Below are 19,053 nucleotides of genomic sequence, written 5' to 3'. Positions count from 1 at the left end.
GCAGTAAATAAAGGTCCCTTTCAGTCCTCTGGGGAGACGTGTAGGTGCCAGGTGGATGCTGTGCCATGTGAGCAACAGCTGTGTGGTTTAACAGGTGCTAAAGTGGGCAGCAAGAATTGCATTGATTGGATGTTAAGTTTTATTAGACATAACTTAGTGACACTGGTAAAATTGACATTTACATATAATCATGGCCTTTTAAATCAAAAAAATCGTGAACATCAACATATAGTGTTAAATTAACTTCCATTTCTGTTAGTGTACCTTTCTAGAAACACAGATTTTTTTAAACTATGCAGCTGCATGTTACATTCACATATTAAAGCAAACAAACTTTAAATAAAAAAATAAAACTAATTATGTTAATACAAGATGAATATTTACAGACAAGAAAGTTCCCTGCTGCTCAAAGAATCACCCAGGGCCCCATGGCCATTCAAGTCATAGTTCCCCATCCTGGAGTTTTATGGGCCTGGTGCTGATCCTTGGCAAGAGGGAACTTCTCAGAATTTGCAACAGCAAGAGTTTTCTTGTTAAATAGCTATGAACTGGTCCAGTGGTGGACTCCATAGAATCCAAAGCACAGAAATTAAGGGTAATACCAGAGGCAGTATCAGAATCCAGAACTTTTGCCTCCTGGCCCTCTTTTCCAGCTGCCTGTTTTTTGAAATTAGAAATACAGTACCAAGTTGAAACTTGTCTCTGCTATCTCCTGGCTACCTAGTTATGATGGCTGTGTGAAGAACTGGATTTTGTTTCCACTTTTTGCTTTCATTGCCATTGATCTCTAGCTATCTCTGTGTCACAGGCTTCCCTGGGCTTTAACTCGCACATTCCATGAGCAGCAGAGGGGCTTTGACTCTGTTTCACCCACAGGGAATGGATACAAAAGGACAAACAGGGAGGATCAGGCACAAACCAAGACTGAACCATTTCAAAGCTCCATCTATGTTTTGTAAAGCCAAGACCTTCTCCACCACATCTTTGCAGGCCAAAGAACTGCACCACATTAATGCAGCTTCACTGCTTCCAGGCCCAAGGAAATCACGGGGACACAGCAGGTTAAATCAACATATCCACCCAGCACCAGCCCAGTCAGTAACTGTCTTCACATCCCATCCCATGGCACTAATCTGCCATGAGATGCCTTCAGCCTCTTACTCACTTTCCACACCTATTGTACCTGTAGGAAGGCAGGATTTGCAGAGGAACCAGGCAGTTTAGAGTGAGGAATGCTGAGCAATGTATTTCTTTTGGCAACAGGAGCAATAGCCATCTAAAGGAATGGTTTGGTCACTGGGCTGACTTGTTTTCTGTGGGTTGGTGTTAGATACAGCTTGTTTCTATTATTCTTCGTGCAACTCAGGAAATACTGCTTCAGATGGTGGTGTCAGGGTAAAACAAATCACTCTTATTTATTTGTTAAAATGCTTTGGGGATTTTCCTGTTTCCTTTCCAGTGTGCTCCCTTTGTTCCAGTGCCCAGCAGCACTACTACCACAGAAACCTTTGCTCAAGCAGTTGCCTACACCAGAATTTTAAGTCTGCGTGCGCAGGTCAGGAGCACCCATCAGCTGACAGGAGAAGCACTATGGGATCCTCTACCCAAATGAACTCCAGCAAAATCAGGCTCAGAAAAAATCCTTCCAACAGGACTCAGCTCCTTCAGACACAGTAAAATTCAGGAACCCACAGGAAAAGAAGCGGATTCATTCAGGTAAATTATTCCCTCACATTTATAATTTATTTTCTATGAGACAAGGGGACAGTCACCCCTGTACAAAAGGCTGGCAAAGGCTCAAGCATCAGTTTGTTCCTACTGAAACCCTACTTCAGGACTGTACCAAAGATCTGACAGTTTTGTTCTGGCTCTCTGCAGAACTTCTCACACTCAGTGATATAAAAATGTGGAAAGAAAATGTCAGGCAAATGGAAAGCTTTTCTCTCTTCAGAGAAAAATAAAATTGTGATTTAAGATTTGTTGATAGGACAAAAGTACTTATTAGTGCTGCTGACTCCCTAGCATTGAAATTCATACATAATAGCATTCTATAGTGTTAGAAAACATAGAAGTTTCTCTACTTCTTTTTACAGCTGCTTTGAGAGATGTGGCCTCTACAGCTGTGTTGCGTGTCATCTTCTGACCACACTGGCTATTCCCAGCTTGCTGTTCATCCCCCACACTGCCCACACCAGGGCTTCCCATCACACACTCAGGTTAAGTTCAGGCATTTTCTACACTGCCACACACACACCAATAAAAACTCCAGTGACTGGAGTCTTTTCTTCAATGCTCTCTTATATAGTGGGGCAAGGGGAGAATAATAGAAAATAAATGCATTGAGAAAAAATATGAGTTGTTTGTAGGACAGGATTTTTCTTCTGCTTTCACTGAAAAGCAAAAAAGCGCTATAGAAACAGTGCTCTTGTCTGACTAGTCTTCATCAATTGGCCTCAATTTTATGGACTACAACAAGCCCCCCAAACCAATACTTGTATTTATTCCATGAGCATTGCTTGGTTTGGGTTTGTTGGGTTTTACTGAGGTTTTTTTGTGGTTTTATTTTGCAGTGGTTGTTGTGTGGGTTTGTGGTTGGTGTATTTTTAGTTTGGTTGGCTTTTTAATCCAGTGAAATAATGCCTACAACCAATGCTTTCAAATTGCCTATTCTGGAAGTCTGCCACAGTTACTCTAAAGTAACTACCCAGAAATACAGTTTGTTTATTTAGAAGTCCTTTGGGAAATCATTATTGCTCCTGATGGAGTTCCTCAAACATTGCAATTCTAAGGCACAACAGGCTATTAGGAGATATTTTTATCCTCTAAAAAAAAATAGACGAATATCCAGTTTTCTATAGGAAAATAAGCCACTGGAAGAAAATCCTTGATTTTGGTTATTTTTACTTAAGTCCCTCCTCAATGTCACTGGCACCATTCTGAAAGCAAGAATAACCAAGTCAATCTGTTTTGAATACTTAGGCATCAAACTACTGTAAAACAGAAGACAAAGGTAACAGAAAACAGTACTGGCGAGCTTCCTTCGTGTCCACTGACTTCATATCATGATATCATTCATATCATTAGTAGCTTTACTAAATGTCAAGTCCTGTGCAGTGCTAGAGCACCTTCTCTCAGAGAGTTTTAAAGCATTCTCAAAGTAGTGCTGGTCTTACCCTCAGCCCATCACAGTCTGGCAGAAACACAGAGAGGCAGGAGCTGGCATTGAAGGCTGTGGTTCCCAAAGACCCACTCCAACCACTAAGTGATACTGCTTCCCCAAATGTAAACTCCCTTTACTGACAGACAAAACACCTTTAAAACATATCAGTAAACACATCAGTCTCTTAATCACACCTTAGGAAGGTCCCCTGCACTTGCCCAATCACTTGTAACTAAGTAGCCTCCAGGCATTAGAAGAAAATCCTGTTTTTATTTTGAGGCATCATCAAAGAATGTGACAGCACCATGGAACTGCAGGTAGGTCAGCCTTGTGCAGCACATAAGGCAACCATGGGTACCCGTTAAATCCAAAGCAATCTGTGTAGTCAAGAGAGACATAAATCACTTAGAAACTGCTGATCCTCAGCCTTCAATCTATGCCTCCTTTGTTATCTGTGGATATCTGTGAGAGAGGTGTATTCCCAAAGTGCTTTCCAGTTTGGTGCATGTGAAAGTGATCATCAAAGCTGAAAGCCCTCCAGCCTGGAAACTACCAGTAACAAGGAAGAGCTGATGATAAAAACCCAGGAAACAAGTAAAAACAGGTATCTCAACAGAGGCACAAGAGAAAGGAATCTAGTTTGTACATCTGGGGCAGATAATTGTTCAAGTGCAATCTGGAGTCACATCTGCAAAAATCTGTGAGGGAATGAGGAGTAGGTTAGTGACAGAGTAGCATTTAAACAAGCCCAAAAGGGCCCATTTTTTCTGCCTGAACCTGCCTCATGCACAGGGTGAAGTGTGACTCCTACATCCCCTATGGCTGACCCTTGATCCAGGTGCATCATTCAGCCTGCTTGGGCACCCAGGTGAATCTCCATCCCCCGTTGTCATCCCTGCGCACAAAGGCCTGTCCTTGGTGGAAGCTGTGTGTTCTCACATTGCGGTGGGGACTCAGGGACGTTGTGAAGGCCACTTCTGTTTTGTTGGGTGACAAATCACCAGTCAAATAAGGCAGCCCATAGGTTGGGAGGGAGGAAACACTTGGTACTGGTGAGGAGAGGCATGGTGCTGAAGAAAATTGAGGAGGGAAGGGAGAGTCCTCGCTGCATGGATGGGTGCTGCTGCTGCTGGCTGGAGGCACATGGCTGCAGCTAAACACTGCTGCTGCCCCTTCCCTGTGCTCATAGCCTATTGCTCCCCCAGGGCTCAGGCAGTATGTGTCTTTTCCAAGGTCTGGGGACAGGGCACTGTAGTTAGCTGAAGCTTCATCAATGGTGTTCACATCTTTTAATCCTAAGGTCTGCAAGACCCAGTTGTCCACAGCAGGGCTGGCTTGCTCTTCACAGGCAGTGAATTCATTGAAGAGATTCCTTCTAGCTTTGGAAGCATGAGGAGTTTCTTGAGGGACAAAGCAGAGGTCCTCTTTTAATCTCCTCTTGGTACTTTTGAGGATAGCACAGGTTTTTTGTCCATGGCCAGACAGTAGTTTCTATTAAAAAAACCCAAAACATCAAGGTGGAGACAGAATATTAAAATTTGAATTTCTAGATACCTGAAAGCAACACATTTCTGACCTCAGATGCAGAAGACGGTTACTGCTGTCCTTATAAAGATACTTTTTTCCCTGCTCTCTGCTTAAACATATGGGTATGACCAACTATTTTGTATCTTTACAGTGTCTGCAACAACCCTGTCCCTGAAAGAGGGACCGTGTCGATAAGGCCTCAGCTTTGATGGCATTCCCAGCCCCACACTCCCACCTGGATCTGTGCCAGCAGCACTTGGCAGGTGAGCAGGGCATGGGGGGCCAAGTGGCAGCCTGACAAAGAGGGAGGATGCAAAGGTAACTCATGCTGGGACACGGGTGATCCCGGCCAGGCAGTGCTCAGAGCAGCAGCCTGAGTGGCACTGCACTCATCAGTTCACCTCATTTGTCATTATCACAGGACAAGGGCCCTTCAGGCATCCAGGGATGGTCAAAGGAGGGCAAGGCTAGACAAGGAAGCTCCCCACCATGTCATGAATTCACTGCTCAGACATGTCCCACAACAGTTCCTCGCTGGACTCTTCTCCCCATGACACAGGGGGTGGCTGTGTCACCCTGCTGTGCCCAGTGAAGGAGACCTTTTCTACTGCCAGGAGCCAGGTCTGGCCATGGGAGGGAGGACATGTCACACTATTAACTCATCAACAGGATGGAAAAGGAAAGTCTCCTATGTTCTAGTCTTTTTTACCTCATCCCCAATTCATAGAGTTGAGCAAATAATCAATAGTTCAGTTTCATGGGCAAGGCTGGAATAGCAAAATACGTCTTTAAGCTGACAAGAAACAATTTTTTCTTTATTTTCTTTAAGATGAGAGACAAAGAATTCAAATTAAAAAAAAAAAAACACCCTTCACACTTAGTTTAACAGAATGTTTCATCCAACCTTAAATGTTTAATTTTGTATTTCACCATTAAAAAAACCCCACGCAGCTTTTTAATTAATAAACTGGAAAAAATAAATCTTTCTCAAAGGGATAATGGACAAAATGGAGACATTCAAAAAATACATATTCAAATTTGGACATTTTAGTGGAAAAAAAAGTGTTAGAGGGAATAATTTTACTTTGACTATATAATCTTAACTTACTTATAGCTAACTAATTAATTAAACTTAATTTATTAATTAGCTATAAGTGCTACACTGTCTCCAAAGTCAGAACCTGATAGGACATCATGCCTGAGGGAAACTCCCCCCTTTGTGAATTTAAATGTGAGTATGAATTCCACTGCAGGTTGTCTACACTCTTAGATTTTCCATGTATTTTACTGCCCTGTACCAAATTGACCTCTTCTTTCTATAGACGTCTATATGACAGGTTTGAACACAATACCTTGGCTTTTTCTTCTAAACACTTAATCAGGGCAGAATTCAGGTACTGTCGGAGGTTATTATTTTCTTCATGTAACCTAGCAAGTTCCTCTTCCTTCTGAAGCAAAGTATCTTGAAGCTGTGGAATAGAGATATTGATGAATAGATGTTGACTCTGTAACTTAATAGCAATTGCCCTATGGTACAAACTGCTTGGATTTGATGATCTGGGTGTTTGCTTTGTGAGCTCAACCCACCCCCTCCAGCCTCTTGTCTCTATAAATCTAAGTGGCATGACTGTTCAGTTTTCCCTTTTGACTTCCTTTAATCTTTAGTGAGTGTTTGATAAGATTACTCTGAAAAAACCTGCAACCGTAGCATAATAATAGAAAAGAATTACAGGTAGCTCTGCGAGCAGCCAGAAATGGTCACGGGCATGACAGCAGATTCAAGATCTCCTCCTGAGCTGCAGTAAACATCCCTTTGCACCCCTCCTCCCCATTTATAGTTGGCTGGTGCAAAAAAGGAGGAGGAGTTGCAAATGATTTATGGGGGTAGACTGCAGAAGGAAGATGCAATTGCCATTCTCTATGATATAGCAGTACTCAGTGATCCTTTCAATTCTGGACCCTACTGTGCCAGTCCTGGTACACATACAGAGTTGAGATAATCCCTGGTCTCAAAAGCTGAACAGGAATGGCAGACACCTAACACATTTCCATGGGAAATCAAAGTGTTTACAGATTGATTTTTGCCTCCTGATCATAGCACTGGAGACTTCTTTAGGAGGACAATCTTCTGCCAAGGACCACAGACATCTGCTGAGCACAGACTCAAATGATTGAGGCAGAGCCAAAGAAACAAGTACACTGACATCTGGAACTATGGTTTGATTCTAGGGACCTTTAAGTTAATATCTGAATTTTCATTGACTTCACTGCGTCAAAACATCATTCCAAGTACTCGATCAGAGTCATCAACGTGGAGTTCCTTCATCTAAATTCAGAGTTTCTTCTGTCTCTTGTTGGGATTTACAAAAAAAGGAAAGATAAGAGAAAATAAAGTAACAAGGAAATCCTGCTGGTCAAAATGGTTGATCCTCCATGTAACTAGGCAGTGGTGGTGGAATCGTTTCCCATGAAGATAAACCTCGTGGAATCAGGACACACACTACGTATTTTTAGCCAACAGCATGATCAGAGCCTGAGGGACCCCCTGTTCATGCCCCTGGTTTTCTGTAGTGCCAAGGCTGCTGGTGCAATATGATGTAAGAGGGGACGAATGGAGGGAACCTCACCACAGTTGTTCCAACTTCACAGGGCAACATGGGGGAGACAAATACTTTAAGTAAGGAACAACAGTTTTCTGTCACTTCTGACATCTGTGCCAGCGAGAGCGAGACATGCCATAAGCCAAGCCAGAAGGTGCCATACTTGATACAAAGTTCGGGAGCATCGTGGGGTGAAGCCGGTGTTGCTGGGGGGCGCGGAGCCTTTACCTGCTTGTTTCTGTAGAGCTGGGAGGACAGCTGGTCTCCCTGCCACGCCGCGTCCTGGGCACCGAGCTGCGGGCTGCAGAACTGCCCTGGGGACCAGAGCCAGGGTTAGCGCGGTACCGTACCGCTCCCAGCCCGGCTGCGGGGCCGCGGCCGCTCTCCCCGCCCCGGCGGCAGCTGAGCGCACTCACCCGGCGGCCGAGCCTCCCGCCGGCCCTGGCTGTGCGGCGGCTCCGCGGCGCAGACGGCGGCCCAGGTCTCCTTGGAGACACCGGCGGGGGCGGACCAGGGGCAGGTGCAGCCCGAGCCCCCGGCGAAGTCCGGCTCCGGGCACGGCCGGCCGGCGCTCTGCGGAGGGAAGGGGCCGAGGCGATGGGGCGCTCGGCGGGGCCGGCGGCGCCCCGTCCCCAGCCGCCGGCGGGCCCCGAGGGGAGGCGGTGCCAGCCCGGCCCCGCCGCGCCCCGGCAGAAGCGCCCCGGCGGGGCAGCGCTCTCCCGCGGCTGTCCCGGCCGGGCTGCGCTCAGGGGCCGTGGCGGGACAGCCCCGCCGCCCTGCCAGGCGCCGCCGGCCCCCGAGGCAGCGCCCAGCCCTGACCCGGTGCCCGCTCCCCGCTTTCCCGGTGGCACCGCTCCGTGCGCCGAGCGCGGGCAGTGCCGCCCCGCCAGCGCCCCGCAGCACTGGGGCTCCGAGCACAGCTGTGCCAGGGAGGTGGCTCAGTTTCCTGCAAACCCTTGGGAAATGCTACGGTCCTGAGTGGGTTTAGGGTGAAGGGAGGTCGCAGGCTGTCCTTGGCCAGAGCGTTCCTGCCACCTTGGGTGTTTGATTCAGCTCTAAAGCAGCAGCACAGAGCCAGCAGAGTCACCTCCTAGCTGCTCGCACTCTCTTCTGCCCCCGCAGTTCTGCAGGAGTCCCAGACCGCAAAGCCTGGGGTTGTGTCTGGATTCACCCTTTCTCCCTCCTCCAAGTAAGCCTCATCTGCAGCAGCTCTAAATCTCTGCAAGGAAGGCAACGGCAGAGCTTGGAGCCTCAGTCAGGGAGTCTGCCCACCCATGGGAAAGCACAGCAGCAGAGACTGCTCTTGCAGGTAGAGGAGAGCTTTTTTTCTTTCCCATCTTAAGAAGGCACAAAATCTATTGCACCCCCCCACCCCCCCCAAGGGAGAGACCAGCTTCTCCTCCTCTGCCTCGAGGTCGAGAGAAATGCAAAGAGCACTTACCATATTAGTGGCAGAATGAAATGCAGGTCTTGGGAGCACGTTTGTGTTAAAGCCCCAGAGAGGTTTAAATGGCTCTGAAGGAGGGGGAGAGGGGGGAGACCGGGGAGGCGAGTTTAATCTAAAGGAGCTCCCAGTGACGCCTCAGAGCTCTCCTGAAACCCAGCAATCTGATTTGGTGTAAAGCTGTCAAACTTGTGACGTGAATAAACAGCAAACTTGCTGAAATCAAAGTCATTCTGGTCCCACAAATCAACACAAGGAAGGAGGGAAAAGAAAAGGAGGGAGAAGGAAAAAAAAAGTATCCACGCAGTTCAGGGCAGCAGTGAACTGGTGTGTCTGAGTTTCACTCCAGGAAATGAGCAGGCATCCAGGGAAGCATCCCACATGTTCAGAATAAGGCTGCTGGTGTTGCTGGTGAGTTTTTTTGATTTGTTTTGTTTTGTTTTCAAGCCTTGTTTGCGGTTGTAAAATCCAGCAGGAAGAAACAAGTTTGTCTAACCTGCCTGGCTGACACAGTGGCTTTTGCCTGGCTTCTCAGAGGTGTGTAGAAGCCAATATGATTCATTTCTGAGGACAGCTCTGCAGTTCTGAAGAATGCAGGTTTCAGGACAACATAGCCTGCAATGACAAGCTCCTGCAAACGTCTCAATATATGGGGAATATTTTCTGTCAAGCCCCAGGCTTCCAGAAGATCCCAGGATATAAATGTGGCAGTGGTAAAAGATTATGTATCATAAAGGATTTACTATCATAACGTTGCAGAAGCTATGCACAGGTGTGTGAAAGGCAGAGATTGTCTCTATATAGTCACTTCTGGTTCATATCAGATTTACATAGCAATCAAAATCCATGGATAAGCTTGAGTTTGTCCCGGGGGGGGGGGAGAAAAAAACAAACCAAAAATCTTCACTGAGGGTCTGTCTTTGACTAGCATAGGGGATGGTGAGAATAAAACCAATAGCAGAGCAGTTGTTCTGCCAGGATCCTGCTCCCTGCCATGGCAAAGGCTATCCCAGGTGGTATCCCGACCTGCCCGCAGCCAGGAGGATGAGGCTGGGCCGAGGGGAGGCCGTGCTGGCATATGGGATGGTCTTTCATTTCTCCCCTGGAGGATGCTCAGTGCTATCCCCCCATAAGCAAGGCTCTCAGGGACAATACAAACCAAGAGGGCAATTTCCCTTCCATTCTTTTATTACTGGCTATTTTCCTAGGTTGCTGCCCAGATAGACTGGCATCTGTACCAAATTAACCCACTTCCATCTTTGCCTTTATGTTTTTTTTCCAACAGAAGCGTTTTAAAAAGGCCCTGCACTCTGAGCCTACAGTGCCTGGGGTCACCCTTTAGCTTTCTTAACCCGCAGCGTCGCACATTTACAGTTGATAACTGCTGTGATAACCCACCCCCTCCAGATGCCAGCCCTTCCTGCATGGCCGTGTCATCTGCTGGCTAACAAGGAAAAGAAGCTGTGTGACACACGCCCAACACGCGCCAAGGCCCAGCTCAGCTCCTTGGCCGGGTCTGCTCCCTCTGCCCGCTGCCGAGCTGCAGGGCGCAGTGCTCCAGGGCGCTGTGGCGCTGCCGGCTCCCTCACACCGGGGGCATCCCAGGTAAGCACCGCTGCTCTGCGGCCCCGCGGGCGGCCGCGCGCTAGGGAAGGGCCCGGGGGAGGCGGGTAAAGCCGGGAGAAGAGAGATGCTGCGGCGGGCTGGCTGGAGGAGCCCTCAGCGCCCGCAGCAGCCCCGTGCGAGGCGCCACCGCCCCGCGGGTGCCGCCCGGCCCCGCCAGCGCCTCCGGGCCCCGCAGCCCCGGCCTGGGGCCGCCCGGCCCGCGGCCATGTTTGGGCTGCCCAAGATGGCGTCATCAGTCCGCGCCGCCCCCGCAGCGCGGCGATGGCGGCGGGGGGAAGCGCGGTCCCTGCTGAGCGGCCGGCACTGCCCCACTGCCGGTCCCCGCGGCCCGGGCAGCTCGGGAGATGCCCGCCTGGCCCTGAAGGGGGCAAGGCAGGTGCAGAGGAGCCTTCAGTGGGTGAAGAGCAGGGATTCCCTGCGCAGCGGGTGCTCCCCCGTGTCGCCCCGAGGCACCTCACGGTTCCTCTGTCAGGGCGTCAGCAAAGAGAGGAGAGTTGGGTGTCTGAACAGCACATCCAGGGGATAATTAGGGGTTGGAGCATCTGTTACGAGGAGAGGCTGAGGGAACAGGGCCTCCTCTGAGGGGATCTCATTAATGCATATAAATATCTCAAAGGCAGGGGTCAAGAGGAGGATGCCAGACTCTTTTCAGTCGTGCCCAGTGACAGGACAAGGAGCAATGGCCATAAACTGGAACACAAGAAGGTTCACCTCAACATTTGGAAGAACTTCTTTCTATTGAGGGTGTCAGGCACTGGAACTGCTGCCCAGGGAGGGTGCAGAGTCTCCCCTCTCTGGAGACATACCAAACCCACGTGGAAGCCCGTGGTCCCTCCCTTGCTGGGTCTGCACAGCTGGTGTGGTGTTGGCTGTGGGCTGATGGTGCTCCGCTTCCTGAGCTCCAGGAATTCAGGTCAACTCACCAAGGTTGATATGCTGGAGAGTGCAAGGTGATACGTGGATAAATGACCACCAAATCAGAGGCCTGGTTTGTGGAGATACCCTTTGGGTGACTATCAGAGAAAGAAAAATGCTGTTGTTGTAGGAGAGAAACACCTAATTGTGCCAACTGGTGCATGGATGGTCACACACAATGATGGAAGAGGTTCAAGTCACAGTAGCAATCACACATTGATGTGTGTGTAAAACAAAACTAAGTAACAATTATCTGCTAGTTTTCCTGTTCATCTGGAGCTCTTAATGCTCATTGCAGCTAATGGTGGACCTCTTTAATTGGAAATAAAGTTTTGGGGCAAAATGTTTATCAAGACTACGATATTGCTTCAGTGGAGATTTTACTTTGAATGTTATAGCAGCTTTTCTGAAGTTCTGGGAACACACTTAAGTGTATTGCAGTGTTAATTCTTATATGTTCTTTGTACCTGTATTTTCTTTTGTAATTTCTATGATGTTTCTTTTTAAATGATAGTGATGAAGCTAATCCTTCAGATTAAAACTAAAAAAAACCACAAATATTTTTTCTGATTTATCCCAGTTTTATGTAGAAATGGCCTTAAAATTGCATTTGCATCATAGTGAACTGGCTTTCAGAAGGGATGGTACACAGAAGAAAAATAGTATTTGCAAATAGTTGAATTCAAGTTTTATATCAGATTTACTACAGTTATGTGTTGCTTTGCATGCTGACACCTGCACAGGTGTCCAAACTGACCCCAAATCCTTTTCACTTATCCTGCCATATTACTGCTACAGTGCTTCTTGTCCCTAGTAAGAGTGGCTAAGTGAATCAGTGACAAAACAGAGGCTCACTTATAACTCAGGATATTAACCTATAGACAGGTATACACAGGTATCTGGCACTTGCATGAATCTCTGGTTGTGTTTATGAACCAAAGGTGTGAGAAATTAAACCTGGTGAGACTGATTTGCAAAAATGCTTTTGAAAGGGAATTTATGCACATACAGGTTCTGGCTGTTTCTCTGATCAGTCTTCCTCCTTGAACGCAGGACTAAAAGGCACTTCCCAAATCCAGTCCCCTGCTGTTGAGACATTCTTAAACTTTTCAATCTCCCTCTTAAAACTAATTAGGTTATTTTCCTTATGTTATTCCCACTGTGAGGCTACATGGTACTCTGAGCTCTGATGGCTGGACACTTTCTAGTTTCCAGGCTGCATGTATTCATAGCAGGTATAATCCCTTTTGTCCTTGTGCCAAACTCTTGCTCTAGTTTAGACACTTCATCTCCGTCTCTAGTGTTTAGCCTTGACGTCTTTGCAAAGCGCTGTCACACACTGTCTTTTCCTTTGCTTTTCAGGTCGAAGAAGGCAGGTTCTTTTACAATCTTTCCTAACCTTAGGAACCTATCTCAGAAAATATTCCAGCTGATATTAACCTGTTTTTCACATGGATGACCAAACTTACTCAGGTTGCTCTGTAACATGCCATTGTTTTAGAGAAAAGCATGGGGAAATCTTCCTTTTTTATATCTTTTTGGTATATTTTAGGGCAGTCTTTACCTTTTTCATCCCTCTCTCACACCGGTTGCTAGTCTTGAAATCGCTGTCAGCTGGCAGTGAATACACCTGTGGGCTTTAGTTCCTGTAAAATGCAGTTGAGTCAAACTGAGTTTTCAGTGCTGTTGGGCTCCAGCTCTCCCATGTTGATACTTTTTTGGTACTGTGGAGTTTCACAAGTGTTTAGAATAAAGAAAAAAAGATGACTACAAGATGGAAAAACTGCAAAACACCTTTCTGGGTTTACCTGCAGTTTCTCACAACGAGAGTGGTGAGTTAGTGAATAGAGGATATCCTACCTGTGTGCAGTTCTTGTGGTGGCTTCAGTGCTTTCTTTTGGTTTGAAATGAAGGCACATGGTGTACGTAAGGTGTATGATTTTCTTCCTGTATTTTCTGATATATGCTGGATGAGATTTATCCTTGATAGAATCTTAGTAGGAAATTTGTTATTACCAGTGCTTAATTGTCTGTGTTCAGTAAAGGGTTTTTTTTGTGAAGAAAGTAAGTTTTATTTTAGCTTATGTATGTAAAATAATAACTTTTTAGTGGTCTAGAAGCTTAATTTGAGTAATGGATATCATCTGATGGAATTTATCTGAAGAAGTTGAAGGTTTTCTGCATAGATAATGGCACTTTTATATATAGGAAATCCTTAGAGGTGAAGTGTGTAAGGACCATGTTTGAATAACATCTGTGCCATGTGTTGTGTCCACAAGTGCTCACCCATCTGTTATCACCCCTGCTAACAGCAAATCTTTGGTCTGTCCTGTGGATGTAGCTGTTGTTTCACAAGGGACAGCAGATCCCTGCTTTGAAGAGAGATCTGTTAGGTAAAGCACAGATAACTGCTTGTGAAGATCTAGGACTAGAAGAGACTTGCTCTTGTGATGCTGGTACTGCCTTTTACTCTTCAAAATTTCACTCTAATTTCCAATCTGAATTTGTTCATGGACGTTTGTGTCTTTAGCTTTTTCTGTTTTGTCCTGTGTGCCATTTGATGTGTTATAAACAACAATCTATGCTGTGTTTGTCTGGCTTTGTGTAATTGCTTTTCTATTTTGCCAGCCATCTGAGAAGCAGTCCTTTAGATTGCACTTGATTACACCCCAGGGTACAGGAATGAGGTTTCCCTGAAATAGAAAGGCAAATGGAAAAAGTGTAAGTTTTATGAGCACAGAGTATGTTTACAGAATGTCATTGAGAGTGAGAGGATTTTGATAAATAAATATAATTCTGGGGTTTTCTTTTGAATATTTTCATTAATTCTACTGGGTATATTGACCTTTTGTCAGAGGAGGATGTTAATTGCACTGGTTTAGCATCCTATGGACATGTTCTCTCAGAACTCATCCCAGGCTCTATTTGTTGCCTGTTTCTTGCCCTTTCCTTTGGCTGGAATTGTATCATAAAAATACTCAGAGGTCCTGATCTCAGGGCTGGCTTTTGACAAGCTGATGGGTTCTCCTGGAAACTGCAGGTGGGAATTCGTTACTATTGCCAATCTGATTGGTGTATGGAAGAGAAATATGTTCTACTCCTGGGTTTGATGTTGTACATTTTTATAGCAGCACTTAAATGCCTGAAACGTCAGAGCATCACCCATTTATGGTATAGACCCAAGTCAGTCTCTGCATCTTTGTTTCAGTTCCTCATCTATCAATCGGGACTGGTGTGTCTGCTTAGATTTCACATTTCTGTAATAAAAAATGTCCTCATGTAGCCCCTGGCCAAATGAGTCCCTTTGTTCTTGGCTGAGACCAATTGGCTCCAGAAGAGCAAATTAACTGTGAACTGATAATTTTTTGTGACTTTGGGGGTTAATTAGATGGGGGTTGTATTATAAACCATGCTGTAGTTTTGGAACCGAGGCCTGTTCTCAGTCTGGCATCAGCAGCACACTGCTGCTGTCTGTGTCCCTCATTCCAGAGGTTCCCACTGCACTGAGCTGCCATGCTGCAGCTAAGTAACCTTTACATCACAGAAAGTGATTCAGCAATGCAAACAAAGGCACTGAGGTAGTCCCAGGGTTAAATAACAGATGGCAGAAACAGTTTTTCTTGGGTGTGCTCTGAGTGTTGACCATCATGGTTTGGGGGAAATTGTTGCGCCTACAAGAGAAAGCCCTGTCTGCTGAAAAGCCACGTTTTTCTCCATGGTGTTTTCTATTGAAGTCAAACTATTTTGCAGGGAGACCTGCCAGAAAACCTTAGCTCACGGGTTTAGTCCCAATTAGCATGAATTTTCATGGGACCAGATGCACAGCTGACTGGGGCCTCATGTCTAATCATCCACTGATGTGTGCATCTGCCTGCTTCTAACCTGGCCTGTGAGCTCCTCCTGTGTGAACCGTGCTGCCAGTACCAATGTACTGGGCTTCACCTATTTAACAGTGCTTTTCCTCTTGGCTGTGGCTCAGGAGTTGGCAGTCTGGCTCCTCTCCATCTTGCTTTGGGTGTAGAGCTGGGCACTTTCCATTCTTGGCTGGCAGTTGGGATGTTTGGCAGAGATCTCTAATCTGAGTAAATATGTGTGAGGGCATCTCTTCATTGCAGAGCTGTATGGCATTGCCTTTCCTAATCAATAATGAAAGAAAGATTCTAGGACGTGTGTAAATGTGTTGGGGGTCAGAAGGTGAAGGATGTTGTTGTCATGAGCTGAGAAAGATGTCAGGGTTTTTGTGCCTAGTTTTCAAAGGCTGAGTTAAAGCAATAAGTCACTGGGGAGATATCCTAGTAAAACAGCTCTGTCTGTATACACAAAATTTCCAGCTCCTAGTCCATGCAGGTAGTGTTCGATGAACTGGTGATGAAAAGGAATTAGTTGGCTGGTAATTCATCTAAAAGATTGGCAGAGGATTTTACAGGCTTACACCAGAGCTGGCTGGAGACAATAATCTCTTTTCTTGAAGAATGCTGAGGTCCTGACGCCCAGCTCGTTGGAATGAAACCTGAATGCTTTTTAATTCTCTGTGAGAGATTTTTTTTCTTTCCCCTCTTTGGTTTTTGTTTTTAGGAAGGAACAAAATGTTTCATTGTGATTTTGTCAATTATTTTGATATAATGGATTAAAAGAGTAAATGTCTTCCAAATCCCAAAGCCTTTTAAAAGAATTCCATTCAAAACACATCATAGCTGTTTTATTCCCTGAATTTTTGCTGAAATTTAATTTTAACCAAAAGTTTACACACTTCAATGGCAGTATGACTTCCCTTGTAGCAGTGATGTGCAGTGGATAATAACTACAGACAGGATATTTTTTTGGGGGCTGGTTATATTTTATGCTATCCTGGAGGAGAAAGGAATGGGGGGAGGTTTGTGTCCATTTGGCAGCCTCATACTGTGCCAAAGCAATGTAAAAAGGCCTGAGAGTGAATAAGAAACAAGAGAAGTATTTGGTTTTTAACTGCTCCTGGATGAGAGAGCAGGATTCATCCATGCCTTACTGTAATTTTATAATTCCATTGCAAACTGTAATAGTACAGCAGGGAAAGAAAGAAGAGGTTAGTACAGTGCAACAGAGCAGGCTTCGGAGGGGAGACTTTATCTTGGCTCAAGGTTTTAGTGTCTGAGTCTCCTGAAGTGACTGGAAGAAACAGAGACTTAAATGGCAGCTATTGAGCTGCCCAGAAGCTCATGTGGATTCTGTATCATCTTTCCTTTCTCACTTTTAGTCAGATAGAAATGAGACCTCTTGTCAACCACAGAAGCTGCAATGACTGGTCTGTCATCCCTGCCCAGCACTGAAGCTCAGCAGCCTCATGACATACACATTGGGACCTTGTTGGCTTTGGTCAATGTTTGCTGACCTCCCCCTTAGAGCTAGGAAGCTGTACTGTTGTTTGAGAAATTGCAACTTCATTTGAACTGAACTAATTTAATCTGGGGTGTTGCTCTTAGCTGCTGGATGTTGTTTTGAAATTACACAAATTTTTAAGAGAGGTCTGTGTTAAGGGACAGGGCTTAGACCTCTCTGTAATCTCCAGTACCCAGAAGATACAAATGTGCAAGGAAGAATGTGGGCAAGCACCCCTGGTGCCTTGGGCACAAAGGAATGTGGGCCCCTGGAACAAAATACTTCACTGGGAAAGTGAAAGACCCTATAGTGCTCCATTCTGGGTTGGCTGCTGGCATGCAAAATGCCCTTCAGTAACTTGCTTTTATTGCTTTGTTTACCATAAATGTGTGATGAGGAAGATACTACGTTAGGTGTTCTTACTGAGGAATAGCCCTCTGTAATTGCTGGCAGTTTTATTTTCAAGAGTAATACTTATCATAGGCTTTATTCTTTCAAAGATGTGGTTTGGTACCATGAATTTGGAGGGTTAGCTTATTGCTGAAAATGTTTTGGTATTCATGCTCCTGGACCCCGGGATGTTTTATAGAAGGATGTCGTAGGTGGACACTAGAGGGCTTGCCGGCATCCCTCCCTCTGCTCCCACCCGGGCACAGCAAGAAGGTTCAGGCTGAGTAAATCAGGAAGCCTTCACTCAGGGTCTTACAGCTGGATTTAAGTTTTGAGGATGGGGAAAACTGAGCAACACGGGCGAAAGGAATTCTTTTGTGCTGCATCTTCAAAGCTCCATCAGCTCCAGGAGGACAATAGCGCTCACTCTGCCTTATGGCAATGACCTTTTCAGGTGCCTTTTCAACCTGATAAAAATTGCCAGTGGGAGCACTGCAAGCACAGGCTGTGTTTCAGTTAAACCTCCAGGCAGGCAGAACGATCCCAGGAGCAGCTAATTACAAGCATTTCAGCATTTAGTTGTGGGTGATGTTCAGGTTGCCTGTGTAACTTTGCAGTACACAGAGCTGTGAGGACCATAGGAGAGGCAGGCTCTGGGTTTGGGTGTCGTGAATTGCTATCTAGAAGCCTCCAGCACTCTCCACTGCTCATAGGGAATCTGGCTTAACACCAAGCAGTGTGACAGTTGCCATGTGCTTTCCCAAATCCTGGAATATCTGACCTCTCACAGCACTTTGCTCAAGTTGAACACAGCTCTGTGTGAGCGCGCTCACCTCGAGAGCTTGAGGTGTGTCCAGCCAGACTCATCCTGGCACCACTGTTGCCTCTTGCTCTGCTTTACCTACTATTTAGGCTGAAAGTTAACAGTGTTTGACTGGTTAAAAAACAATTCTATTACTGGGTTCCCCCTTCAGCATGTGCTAAGAAGTCTTCAACTGCAGCACTGGGCAATAAGAGGCAGAATGGGTCTTACTAGTTAATGTGCTGCCAGCAACCAGCCTTGCAGCAATGGGTTAAGCAGCACCATCCCTGTAGACGGTCACTCTCCAAACTTCTTTTGAGTTGACCTGCTAGGATTTTTCCCTCTCCTCCCTCCCCTTCCTCTTCTCTCTCTCTCTCTTTTTTTTTTTTCTCTTTATTCTTTTCCTCAGGTCTCTTGATTTCATGCTGGCTTTCTAAATTGAGGATAAAGTTAATTCAGCACACAATGCCACAGCTGGATTGAAATATGGCCAGTCGCCCGTGTGGAAGGGAGGGCTCCGTGCTGGCTGGGGGTGGCTTGTTGCATCTCCTAAGGCCTCTACGGGCTGTCACTGATTTATTGATAGTGCTTCTAGCAATAAAGCAAGAAGTTAACTAATTATGAACATATGGTTCAGCTCACGCTTGACTCAGCAGCCACCTTGTTAGCCTGGAGCTGCCTAGGTGTTCAGAAGCAGGAGAAGAGGGAAGTTTTGGGTGGAAGGTGTGGTCCAAAGTCCCACTGACAAGCCAGAGGGAGACTTGATTGATCTTAATCTATTCTTTTTGTTAGGAGGCAGCATGCTGCTGTCAGGAACAGCTTGGTAATAACAGATTTGTGGCCTCTAAGTCCTTGTGGTTATAGCCAGCATGCGACACTCGGTCAGCTCCTTGCGTGCTCTGTACTTAATTGGTCTCAATGGTGGGGTCTGAAATGAGACGGTAGTTCAAGGTGCAACACATGCTGTACCTGAAAGTGCAGCCTGCGAGCTGCTGCACAGATGTCAGCTTTTTACCAGTGGGCTTAGCACTGAGGACCCGGAGGGTCCGCACAGAAAGGGACAAGGGGCGTCTGAGAGGACCCTGCCGATTTTCAGTGCTTAATATGGAATTAATTAGAGGAAAACTTTAGAGAGAAAGAGTGTGACTGGTAGAGGAACAAGAAGGGAGGCGCAAAGAACTTGTTAGGAAGTTAATCAAGGTGGATTGCAATTTTGCCTGCATTGAGTGGTCAG

At 46.1% G+C, this 19,053-nt stretch overlaps 2 protein-coding genes across 2 annotated transcripts in view; one reads left to right on the top strand and one right to left on the bottom strand.

The window, feature by feature from the left end:
• Positions 1–1,725: 1,725 nt before the first annotated feature.
• GMNC (geminin coiled-coil domain containing) lies at positions 1,726–8,563 on the bottom strand. The gene is made up of 5 exons (XM_069024813.1): positions 8,560–8,563; positions 7,704–8,207; positions 7,516–7,601; positions 6,040–6,156; positions 1,726–4,651 (listed from the first exon to the last, which is right to left on the bottom strand). Exons 1-5 carry the CDS (start codon positions 8,561–8,563, stop codon positions 4,004–4,006), a joined length of 1,359 nt encoding a protein of 452 aa, XP_068880914.1. The 3' UTR covers positions 1,726–4,003.
• A 4,380-nt stretch (positions 8,564–12,943) lies between these two features.
• The window catches only part of OSTN (osteocrin), a 91,757-nt gene continuing 85,647 nt past the window's right edge, over positions 12,944–19,053 (top strand). Inside the window, exon 1 of the mRNA XM_069024257.1 lies at positions 12,944–13,104. Coding sequence (XP_068880358.1) covers positions 13,036–13,104 — 69 coding nt within the window. The 5' untranslated portion in view covers positions 12,944–13,035. The remainder of the gene's footprint in view (positions 13,105–19,053) is intronic.

This window comes from Aphelocoma coerulescens, chromosome 9 (assembly GCF_041296385.1).
Source record: "Aphelocoma coerulescens isolate FSJ_1873_10779 chromosome 9, UR_Acoe_1.0, whole genome shotgun sequence".
In the NCBI taxonomy this organism is placed as follows: Eukaryota; Metazoa; Chordata; class Aves; order Passeriformes; family Corvidae; genus Aphelocoma; species Aphelocoma coerulescens.
Note: the sequence above shows the minus strand (reverse complement) of the source record. Positions and strands in the feature narration are given on the sequence as shown.